Genomic DNA, 11,275 nt, shown 5'->3' on the forward strand with positions numbered 1-11,275 from the left:
ATACGTGAATTGTTGAGGGGTTTAGTGTTAGACTGTGCTGCATCATACAAGGAGGTATAGATGATAGTTTGCATTTCCTAACTACTAATGCTTTAAAAGAATAAGGAAATAAATGTGTTTAAAATCATTTTAAAATTTAAAAACAAGACAATAATACGTAATAATAAGATGATGAACTTTTTTTATGGTGTGGCTGCAATACATTTCCACAGGTAGTCATGATTATTGTACCTGAACAGCAATTCTACGTATTATTTCCCACACCTTCATTGAAAGCATACCTAATGTTCTGTCCGGTGAGAAATTCTGCAATTCCACACATTTTACAGCCGAGGGCGCTGTTGTTCTTGTTAGCTCAGTTGCCAGGTTACCGATCCAGAGAGGCGCCTCTTCCGTTGCGTTGGTGTTTTTGCCGCTTTTTAGGCTCAATTCGTTCAGGAAAAATGTCTGAAACAGAGTCCGAGTGCAAAAGTCCAAAGACCAAGGGTGTTTTCTCCACTTTAATGGCGGATGGTGACTGGTTGCTGCTCAAGGGGGAATGCGAGAAGGCGGTGGAGAGATACAGCACGGTGAGTGCTCACGACCTACAACTTTTTCAGAGTCCCCCCCACACACACACAAAAAAAATGGCACTGGCATGAATAGAAGCCGGACAGATTCTAAACAAACGTTTTTCATGTTCATAGTGAAAATTACTTCTTCTCTTTTAATGACCATTTTCAGTTTATATAGGTTGCATAAGTTATCCAACTTGACTTGGAAATGCATATTGTTTCTTAATTTACCTTAGAAAAAATGTATATGTATAAAAGATAAGAAAAATTTGTTACACCCCATCTTACCACTAATATAACATGAGAATTATCTTCCTTGGGAAATAGCTGTAAAATGGATTTAAAGAATTCATTTCTAGGGCCGCTTATATGGTCTGTTTTACAGCTGTAAGCATGGGCGTGTAGATTTGAGAGGGAAAAAAATGGGAATAGGCTTCTCTCTGGGGGCTAGAGCTGTACAAATACTTGAGATTTTGGTATTGATCGATACCAATTCAATACTGGTGCCAGTGTTGCCGATACCAAGTACTTTAAAGTTCATCAAATATTATGGTATTTTAAGTCATTTGCCCTATTAAATAACATGTTTTTGTCGGTTTGTTTTTTTCAAATTAAACTTTCTTGTTGGGTTCTGAAACATGCCACAACAAAAACATTTCTATACTGTTGTTTAAAGTTGCAATGTAATAAATGAATGATCTTCATAATCTTCGTCCATGTCGCTCTTCTGCACTCAAAGAAATGTCAGCCCCCGAAGTTCCTCGAGTCTAGACATGTAATACGGTACTTACATGTTGTTTTACACTAATAACTAGCTCAACTAGTAGTTGGAAAAGCTCTAATAAAGCATAATATGCCTCTTAGTGTAAAATGTCATTCACTGTAAAAAAAAATATATATATATATATATATATATATATATATATATATATTGTTACCACCAGTGCCGCCTACGGCTGTCATTGGCGGGCCAGCGCATGTGCATGCACTACAAAGGGATTGTGCTCGGGACACCATGAGAAATCTAAATAAATGTAAAGGATCGATACGATATTGATACGATACAACACTCACTTTAGTATCAATTCTATCGATACTTGGATGGATCTGCACAGCCCACGCATTTTAAACATTGCAGCGGACTGAACCTACACCAGTTCCAAATGACCAACGAAATGGTTCCGGTTTATCTTTTGCGACTTCACTGTTTCACAGATTTTTTTTTATTAGTGCAATTTTGCATGCTTTTTTTTCCCACTAGTGTACTTTTTTGTAGTCTATGAAAGTTTGAACATTGAGAGTGTTCAAACGAGAGAAATGTGAGAAAAATGTATAAAGTGTGTGGTGACAGGTGTTAAAGCCTTAAAACATACTGTATATAATACATTTAGTAAAGATGACTACTTTTTTTTTTTTTAAATATTGTTTTAAATGTAACTCCAACAATAAACGTGGGAAAACTATATCATATAACAGGCTTTGACACTAAAACCCAAGGACAAATACTGCTTCGTGGGCCGCTCCAAATGCTACCTAAAAATGGGTCAGTACGAAAAAGCCCTGAGGGATGCCGAAGCTTCACTTCAAGAAGACCAGTCCTTTTTTGAGGTATGTGTTTTCAACATCACAGTAAACCATTGTATGGAATAAATGATCAATGCTATTTTATTTTTTTACATAAGGGGTTGTACCAGAAGGCCGAGGCTTTGTACTGCTTGGGGGAATTTGAATTTGCGCTAGTGTTTTACCACCAAGGGCTGAAGCTGCGTCCGCAAGTCCACGAGTTCCAGCTGGGCATCCACAAAGCGCAGGAGGCCATTGAGAACGCCGTCACCGGTACGGCAATGAAAAGCTAAGAGCTCCTGATGGTTTGATTGATTAAGAGGGCTGTCTAAATACTTTTTTCCCCTTTCATTACCCATGTGTGTCCCCACACAGTCTCTGCTGCCGTCAAACAGAACTTAAAAGGAGGCATACTGCAAAAAGACGCAAAGGTAGTCACACATCAGTTAATCTCTTTACATATTGCTATGATTAACACAAACAATCTAACCGAGGAGATGACAACAGCCAAGAAGCTACATGTGTCCAAGACGGAGAAGAAGTCAAAAAAATACCTGGGGGAGTTTTACGAGGACAGGAGATATCTGGAGAACCTGTTAAAGGATGAAGGTGTGTTGCACATAATCGTTAGCATTGTTTTCATCATAATTGTAATAAATGGGTTGTGTGTTTAAAGTTTCGATATCTAACTATTCATCATTTACTTGGCAACCATGTAGTTAGACAGGCGCATATAAAAATAAATGTTTTTAAAATTTGCATATCTTGAAATGCAAATTTGAATCTTACTCTTTTCCCATTGTGGTGCCATCTGCCCCTAATGCATAATGTCCTTGTTTACTGCAAACTAATCATCTAATCATGTTTGGATGAATGCTGCCATGCAGCCTTGGTGAAAGGCAAGACGAGGAACGGCGAGCAACTGCAGGACGTCATCCAGGGCTGCCTGACATACTTGGACGACTGCGCTGACTTCTGGAACCAGCAGAAGCCCCCACGTCCTCAACCCAAAGACTCTCAAAGGCAACAAAGCAAGCGGGGCAAAACGCCAGCCCATTCCTCTTCGGAACCTGCACACTTTTTACTAAAGAGCCAGTAGGACACTACAACAGTGGTGTCCAAACTTGGGCATTGAGGGCCAGAGTCCTGCATGTTTTAGATGTTTCTTTTCTTCAACACACCTGAAGCTCATCAGCAAGCTCTGCATAAGCCTGATAACAATCCTGTTCATTGGAACAGGTGCGTTGGAGCAGGGAAACATCCAAAACCTGCAGGACTCCGCCCTTCAAGGACCGAGTTTGAACACCACTGCACTGCAGACTTCTTCAATTGAACCCACTTTCAAGCTTAAATATCCCACCTCTTACACTTTGCTATTTGTTTTTTGGTCTTCATCTTCAAGGCATAACAACGATTCTCATAACAAACAGACGTCTGCAAACTTGCAAAGCATGCTGCGAAGAGCGTGGCATCACCATCGCTTCATTATTATTATTATTATTTTTTAATTATTATTATTATTAACATGTTAACATTGTTATTATCATTATTATTAACATGTTAACATTGTCATTATTGCTATTAAATTGCATCAGTAAAAACAAAAAAAGCTGGGGATGAAAATATAGCACGCGGTTTCAGTTCATCGCAGTTTCATTTTACCCACACTTCCGGTTGATGAAGGGCGTGCCCCTGGTCCCTGCCCAACGTGCGCGTCCCCGCTGCCATGCGGGCGCGCACTGTGGCTTGAAGAAGAGAGGCGGCGCGCGTGCGAGGGCGTGTCAGGTTAGCTTTCCATTCTACGCCGAGGAACTCGTGGTACACCGAATGCTGGTAAGTTGGAACTCCGAAAAACAAAAACCTCTCGCACGTATGTTTTTAATGGCGTTGCATTCATTTTTTTTTTTTTTTGTTTACGGTGTAGAGGAAACTGAATCATTCAAGTCAAACGTCGGCTCTGTACTCCACACAAAGGCGAGAATGATAGCTTGTTGTAATCCCCTTGTTTGACTGGCATGTTAATTGTCTGCGTGCCATGTTGGCCTTAGTTCACCCTCTTTCTCTTGCATATGAAAATACTGTATACGTAAGTTTGCTTTTTCTTAAAAAAAAAAAAAATCTGTTTCAACAACGCGGTTTGAGTTTATCCACTGCGTCACCCACACAACAGCTGTTGGCATCGGTATGGTAACTAAAAAGGAAATTGTTCGTTTTAGTTTTGTTATTGTTAAGTCATTTTCGTGATTATTAACTCTAAGTATTAAGTGTTTTCGGGGTTTTTCGACGTAAATGTGGTTTTGGGGAAGCATTTCCGTCTCGTGACACGACACGTTCACACATCTGGTAAACGAAGCACAAATTTTGGTAAAGAATCAAAATGGTTGCCACGTGTTCGGTAGATGGCGCTGTTTAGTCTGACGCCAGGTGCCACCCATTATCATTAGAAAAAGGAATTACAGTAACTGCCTTTCGTCTCCTCAGCCTTTGTGTTTCTACTTTGCATCGTTGTAGCACAACTTGTGTGTTTTGGGGGACATTTTGTGTCCGCCCCCTGTTTTAAAATATTGCAACTATTAGAAACAGTTGCCCAACCTACAAAAAATGAGTGTGGAAAAAAAAAAAGTCCTTGGTGGATAGTCTCATTGCCCCAATGCCGGAGTTCTGGATGTATGCGTTTAAGGCAGTGATTCCAAACCACTCACTCAAACAATTCCGTTTACATTTAATTCCTGGGCATTGTTGTGTTCAATTAGCTTTTTTTTTTTCTTTTTAATTAAAAAAAAATATTTTGCAAACTCATAACGTTTCCCACAAAAACTCGAGTTCCTTTTAAATAAGTCTCCATTGCATGGGCATTGTCAGGAGCAAAACAAGAATTATCACCAGACCCACAGTGTAGCAGTTTTATTTTATTCCCCATCAGTTATCTGCGCTTTAACAAGGCTTGAGTTGACATGCAGCTCTTGTGATTTAGTAGCGGCTGTGCCACAGGTTATTGAACTGGGAAATAGATTATCTGTGTACCCCTGGTTGGGAATCACAGGTTTCGGGGAATCAAGTTACTTGTACCTCAAGATAAATGTACGTACTTAAAAATTGTAAATTTTAAAATGCCCCAGTGTTCTTGCAGGTAAAAGAAAAAAGTTTTTATTGGTTTTTCAGTTGTTTTTTTACATTCCCAATTTGTATCAATTTATTTTATTTTTTAAGTTTATTATCATTATATTTAAATTTGCTGGTGTTTATAAAAAAAATCCAATTAAATTACATTTTATACATTAAATTGTATTTTATATACATTTAAGGTGCATGAGAGCTTCAAAATATCAAACAGCAGTCTACATATCCCCTGACATTGTTAATCCAAAGTGATTCTAAAAATACCATGCCACTAAAAATGTCTTTAGGTGTGATTTTAAACACTTGCTGCCCTTTTACAAACCCGGTCTCCGTGAAATTTCGAGATGACCAGGAGAAGGGGATTGGAGGAACTTCAAGTTTGAATTTAATTATTATTTTATAGATGTACTGGATTTCTTAACAGTTTGCAAATGTATGTAATGTTGTGACTGGTGTATGTCAGGTTGCTCATATTGCTGGTTAAAAGGATAAAACTACCAAAAAAAAAAGTCTGACTACGGATCAGCCTAACATGTTTTCCTCTGTGTGCTGCATTTAAGGTACATGTTAATGTGAAGTGCTGACCTTCTTGAGCCAAAAATGGACCCTGAAAACAACGGTGAGGTTTCTGACATGTCAGAGAGTCCACAACAGGAGGTGGCACCACCAGTGACGCAGCTGGAGGTGTCCGCAGAGCCTGAGAAGCCAGCAACTGCAGAAGGGGAGGGGGAGCAGCCGCCGGTAGTGAACGGCGGTGGCAACGCGGCCGGAAACGACACCGCACCTGTCCAAGATGACTTGCCTCGTGAAAGCCCCGAAGCTGAACCATCCGTGCCTGTTGCTGTGCCAGAAGAGCCAAAGCCAGCACCTGAGCCCGAAGCCGAGCCAACAGTGCCGCCAATTCAGGAAGAGGCCGTGCCACAACAGCCAGAGGGACCACAACCTCCCAGCCCAGCGCAGGTTCAGGAGAAAGTTCTAGAGGAAGTAGAGGCTGTAGTTGAGGCACAAGAAGTTGTCAAGGAGGCTCTGTCTCAAAACGGTGCTGAGAAAATTGAAGCGTCTGCGGAGAAGCCAGCTGAAGCATCTGTGCATGAGAAGGTGAAAGAGTCTGATGCTGAAGCAACGCCCTCTGCAGAGCCCGAGAAAGAAGGCAAGCCAGAAGTAAGTGTCAAGTTGCAAGATCCAACAGCAGCAGAGCCGAGTGATGCCGTACCCGACATGGAGGCGACGGTTCCCTCTGCCGAGTCCCTGTCATTCCCCATCCTGACGCACGAAAAGACCAAAGATGCACTGCGCAGCTCTCGCACCCTGGTGGTCATCAGAGGCCTTCCGGGAAGCGGGAAGACCTTCTTGTCCCGCGCCCTGGCCGATGCCTACAAGGACCACTGCTCAGTCTTCTGCGCCAACGACTACGCAGATAAGCCAGAACCTGGCGCAGACGCGCACAAGGCCCTGGATGAGGCAGTGGAAGCCTGCTGCGCCGACGCCCCTTTAGTGCTGGTGGTGGTGGATGATACTAACCACTCCCAGGAGCGGCTGGCCCGTCTGGGCGAGCTGGCCCGTGAGCACCGGCTGGTCGCGCTCTTCCTCGAGCCGCGCACTGAATGGAGCGTGAACGTGCCGCAGCTCGCCAAGCTGACCGGACGCAAGCCGGCCGCCATCACTACCATGAAGCGCCAACTGGATGAGTTGCGCCTGCCGCTCTTCTTTGGCTGGTTCCTGCTGTCGCCCATGCAGGATCAGCTCAGGTCCATGGGCAGCGACTTCCTGACAGCACTGGATGGCTTCAAGAAGAATGCTGTTGGCTGTGAGTGAAACTGCTTGCGCACTAGTCTTGAATTTTTCCTACCACTGGGTGGGGGCCACTATGAATGTTCCTGCGAGTGCCTGACATATGATTCACATCCTAACTCATGCCCTGTTTTATAATAATTCATTTCACTTAAAAGCACCTTTCAAGACCCTCAAGTATATATCCAGTGGACATCTGCCATACTACAAAACTGTCTGCTAGTACAACCCAGTTTTCAAATCATGCAATAACGTGCAAAATGAAAATGAATACAACAAAGTATGGCGATTGCTAGCCTGGCACAAGACAACCCATTCACCACAAATCCTGACGACAAAATCTCTTGGCTTGACTAGCTCAATTGTGTTTTGTTTTTCCTCCCCTTTTGGTCATATTGCCATCTGTGGAGGTTGAAGCACGCAACTCATTTGCTCCCAAAAACGTATATGCATTCTACTTTAAATATTACCAGTGTCCCAAAGACATATTTATATGTTTTAATGTTTTTTTGCTAGAGCAGACAGCCTCTGAACTGCAGAGAACGGGTGAATCAATGGTGGTTATTACAAAATAGTGGCAGCAGAGTATGAGATCAACCAGGGCCATGTTGCAAACACGCCATTTTCTCACACTTTAAAACAGATTTGTGAATGATGGTGAAACTTTGCTATGTTCTAATGGTAATTGCTACAAAACGGAAACGGGTAGAAATATTCTTTTTTTTTTTTGATGAAAGAAGAGACTCTAATTTTTCTTTTGGTAGGTTAAATGCTTTTATAGTAATAGAAAACAATATTAAAAAATAGTAATAAAAAGCAATATTTAAAAAATAGTTATAAAATAATTAAACAAAACAATAAAACACAATATTCTGTGGGCCATGCAAAATCAGTCAAAATTCAGTAAAACGGGAGCAAAGGGGGTTGCTTCAGTGAAAATGGCTGCGAGTGAATGAGTTAAACAAGCTTGTTTTGACTAACTAGTATAAAGTATAGATCTCTTCAGATGCAGGGAGGAAAGAAATCAAAGTCCTGAAAAAAAAAAGTAGATTGAGTTATCTGTACTTAAGTACCCACCACTGCCCCTGACTCATCTTTCCTCATCTTTGCAGCGTCCATGAACGAAGGACAGGGGGTGCCTCTGGAACAGTACTTCAAAGGCAAAGGAAGCCTGCACTGCACCACCAAATTCTGTGACTATGGGAAGGCAGCGGGGGCCAAAGACTATGCAGAGAAACCAGTAAGGCGCCCTCATCTTTATGGCTTGAATGTTGTTTTTTTCCATATAAATATTCCCTGTGATTTAAGATTTTACTACAGCAGTAGTGTAAGCAAGTGAAAGACTGACACATACTAACGTACCTATCCATTCAAAGCATTTAACTCCCATGCTAAAATTCTGTTTTGAGTCTAAACAAATGGCCTGTGAAAGAAACAATGGCATTCCCGAGCCAGTTGTAGGTAAGTAATGGTATGCCAAAAAAATAAAAAATTGTTTGGAACGTACCTTAGTTTTAAGGTTGCAGTTGGGTTCACATCGGTACAGAAAAAAAAGCTAAGCAAATGTTTTTCCCTTTTTTTGTTTATAAAGTGGATGAAATTTAAACGGACCACTAGAATTACATTTTCCCAGTAGCTGAAAGGTTCTAAAATGTGTACAACATTACAAATATTTTTGTAATGTTGGGTTATAATTGGAGTAAGCCTGTTTTTAAAGGGATACTTGAGTCATTGAGCTCTTTTCAAAAAAAAGTTCATATTTTGTTCAGAATGAATTTGATAACTATTATTTTTCATGTACATTTGATACCTTCAAAAACTAATTTTGCCACTTGATGTTGACGAAAGATGACATCACCTGTGCTGAGGAAAGGGGTAACGACTAATCACGGCTCACCTGTTTTCTGGGTTTGGTCAGCAAACTGAGCCATGATTGGTCGTTACCCGTTTCCTCAGCACATGTGATGTCATCTTCGGTCGACATCAAGTGGCTAAAATGAATTTTTAAAGGTGTAAATTGTTCATGGAAAATAATGAGGATTACGACCGACGGCATCTAATACAACCATTTTAGGAAGTTCCAACTTGCATAATTTGTCTTCATTTTAGAAACTGAATGTTGCGGGCACATGTAACAGTTTAAACGGGGTCTGAATTGGAAGAATTAGGAAAAAACATTTAGTGCTTTGCTTTATGATTTCTGTGAACAAGACTGAGCTGTTTACGGCAGGCTTCCCCAATCTTGGTCCTGCAGGTTTTCGATGTTTGTCCTCCAACACTGCTGATTCTAAAGATGAGGATCATTATCAGGCTTCTGCTGAGCTGATGATATGAATCGGTTGTGTTGGAGGCCTGAAAGATCTAAAACCTGCAGGACTCCAGCCCTTCAGGACCAAGATTGGGGAAACCTGGTTTATGGTGAAGCCGTTGCACTTGTCAACTGTCAGCTATGTAGAAACCTGATACGATCAAGAGAAAAATCTGAACATGAAATATTACGTTAACTGTTGAACTGCTACTTCATTTTATGTATCAGATCTTGGCACTGATGTATTTGGTTCCCTTTTTTAAAATTTTTTTTTTAGGCGGTCTCAGAGCTGTACAGCACCGTGTTTGATCTGACTCTGAGCGCTCTCTTTGTCACGCCTCGCACCTTCGGCGCCCGTGTCAGCCTCACCGAGGAGCAGCTGGTGCTGTGGCCGGCCGACGCGGAAAAGGAAGTGGAGTCCTCCGTCCCTGGCGCCGCCTCCTTGCCGATGGGTAGCCGTGCCCACATCACCCTGGGCTGCGCGGAGGGCGTGGAGGCGGTTCAAACTGGTCTGGACCTGCTGGAGATCTTGGTGTTGCAGCAGACGGAAACCGTCACCGACTTGGAGCTCGGCTCGCTGCGCTTCTACGGCGAAGGGAGGTGGATGCTGGAGCTCAAAGAGCCCATGTGCGCGGCGGCGTTTTTCTCCAGCTTCTACAAGCGCAGGGGCCCATCCAACGAGCAGGGCAAAAAGGAAGCCAAGAAGAAGAAGAACTGCACCATCCTGTGAAAACATGGGATGGCTGATCAATTCCCAAATCGGAGAGTTTAAGGGCTTCATATGTAGCTAGCCAGAATCTTCGTGTGCCTTTTTTTTTTTCCTTCTTCTTTTTGCACTAGCCAAAATGCCTTCAGTCACATTCATATAGCTCACCAGGCTGTCAATCTCGTTCATGTAGTTCACTCAAGCTGCTCACACATCAGTGGCAGACTTTGGGACCTTTTTAGACTTGCATCCTATAGTTCCCCTGTGCAAGAGTGGAAATCATGTACTTAACACGCATCCCATTCCCAGACTTGCATTGTGCTACACAATTTCAAATTGCTTTAAAGCTGCCTTGTTGTCTTAGCCAAATGGACTTGCCTAGTCATTGAGAGAGTGGTTGTATCACTAGCAAACCGGTGTATTAGTGATGTCTGCAATAGCGATGCCGGCTTGCGCGTTTGCACTATGCATTTTTTTGAAAGGGAGACCTAAGAATTTGGCATTTTTCCCCTCCCCAACTGCTTGCACTTAAAAGAACGCTGTGAATCCAAATCGTTGTTACTCTTTTTGTAGCCACTTTGAACCATGCATTTACATTTCAATGTAACATTTGAATTATTTTGGTTTTGAAGGCCAACTTTGTGTAGCTCTCATGAAGCACTATTTTTGCACTTGTTTTGTACACGTAATAAAAACCAAGGTCATGTGTTGCTCCAGCAATGCTGCGCTCTTGTCTGTTTTTGTACCGACGGCATCGAAGTATCTCTTCTCAGTGTGTACGTTCATGACCAACAGATGTCACTATTGAGTGCCGTTACAAATTGTGAAAGCACTTTAATACTGGTACGTACACTTTAAAAAAAACGCGTGAGTGCTGCACTAACGTAACCAACAATTCATATAGATGCAGATTACAGTGTGTGTGTATATATATATATATGTAGCATTTGGAACCAAACCTCACCCACGCCAAGGACAGTTATTGATGAATATAAATTCGTACTGAAGATTTGCTCACAAATGTTAGTTAAATGTTTAATTATTAACACGAGTATTTAATTGTTGTTCCTGTCGCTGACATTTCGTGTGTGTGTGTGTGTTCTTTTTTTTTAGTTACGATTAAATTAGATTCGACCACGTCGCTAATGTACAGCCTTCTAGTTGGGTTCAATCAGTACAACTCTCCACCAGGGCCACGGGAAGGTAGTGATAAGTCTTCTGAGCTGCGCAATC

General features: G+C 41.9%; 2 protein-coding genes across 2 annotated transcripts; both read left to right on the forward strand.

Annotated features, from left to right (window-relative positions):
- The first annotated feature begins 387 nt into the window (after positions 1 to 387).
- On the forward strand, positions 388 to 3,684 carry odad4 (outer dynein arm docking complex subunit 4). The gene is made up of 6 exons (XM_077558898.1): positions 388 to 569; positions 2,031 to 2,162; positions 2,237 to 2,390; positions 2,493 to 2,548; positions 2,615 to 2,726; positions 3,005 to 3,684. The coding sequence occupies exons 1-6, from the start codon at positions 444 to 446 to the stop codon at positions 3,214 to 3,216; spliced, it is 792 nt and encodes a 263-aa protein (XP_077415024.1). The 5' UTR covers positions 388 to 443; the 3' UTR covers positions 3,217 to 3,684.
- A 106-nt stretch (positions 3,685 to 3,790) lies between these two features.
- Positions 3,791 to 10,762, forward strand: cnp (2'',3''-cyclic nucleotide 3'' phosphodiesterase). Its single transcript, XM_077558897.1, has 4 exons — positions 3,791 to 3,950; positions 5,798 to 7,044; positions 8,141 to 8,268; positions 9,614 to 10,762. The coding sequence occupies exons 2-4, from the start codon at positions 5,838 to 5,840 to the stop codon at positions 10,064 to 10,066; spliced, it is 1,788 nt and encodes a 595-aa protein (XP_077415023.1). The 5' UTR covers positions 3,791 to 3,950; positions 5,798 to 5,837; the 3' UTR covers positions 10,067 to 10,762.
- The last annotated feature ends 513 nt before the right edge of the window (positions 10,763 to 11,275 follow it).

Source organism: Vanacampus margaritifer, chromosome 2, assembly GCF_051991255.1.
Source record: "Vanacampus margaritifer isolate UIUO_Vmar chromosome 2, RoL_Vmar_1.0, whole genome shotgun sequence".
NCBI classification, from domain to species: domain Eukaryota; kingdom Metazoa; phylum Chordata; class Actinopteri; order Syngnathiformes; family Syngnathidae; genus Vanacampus; species Vanacampus margaritifer.

Coding starts and splice junctions, on each gene's coding strand:
- odad4 (XM_077558898.1), top strand. CDS start 444: ATGTCTGAAACAGAGTCCGAGTGCAAAAGTCCAAAGACCAAGGGTGTT. Junction 570..2,030: donor CGGTGGAGAGATACAGCACG/GTGAGTGCTCAC, acceptor ATCATATAACAG/GCTTTGACACTAAAACCCAA. Junction 2,391..2,492: donor CATTGAGAACGCCGTCACCG/GTACGGCAATGA, acceptor GTCCCCACACAG/TCTCTGCTGCCGTCAAACAG.
- cnp (XM_077558897.1), top strand. CDS start 5,838: ATGGACCCTGAAAACAACGGTGAGGTTTCTGACATGTCAGAGAGTCCA. Junction 7,045..8,140: donor CAAGAAGAATGCTGTTGGCT/GTGAGTGAAACT, acceptor TCATCTTTGCAG/CGTCCATGAACGAAGGACAG. Junction 8,269..9,613: donor AAGACTATGCAGAGAAACCA/GTAAGGCGCCCT, acceptor TTTTTTTTTTAG/GCGGTCTCAGAGCTGTACAG.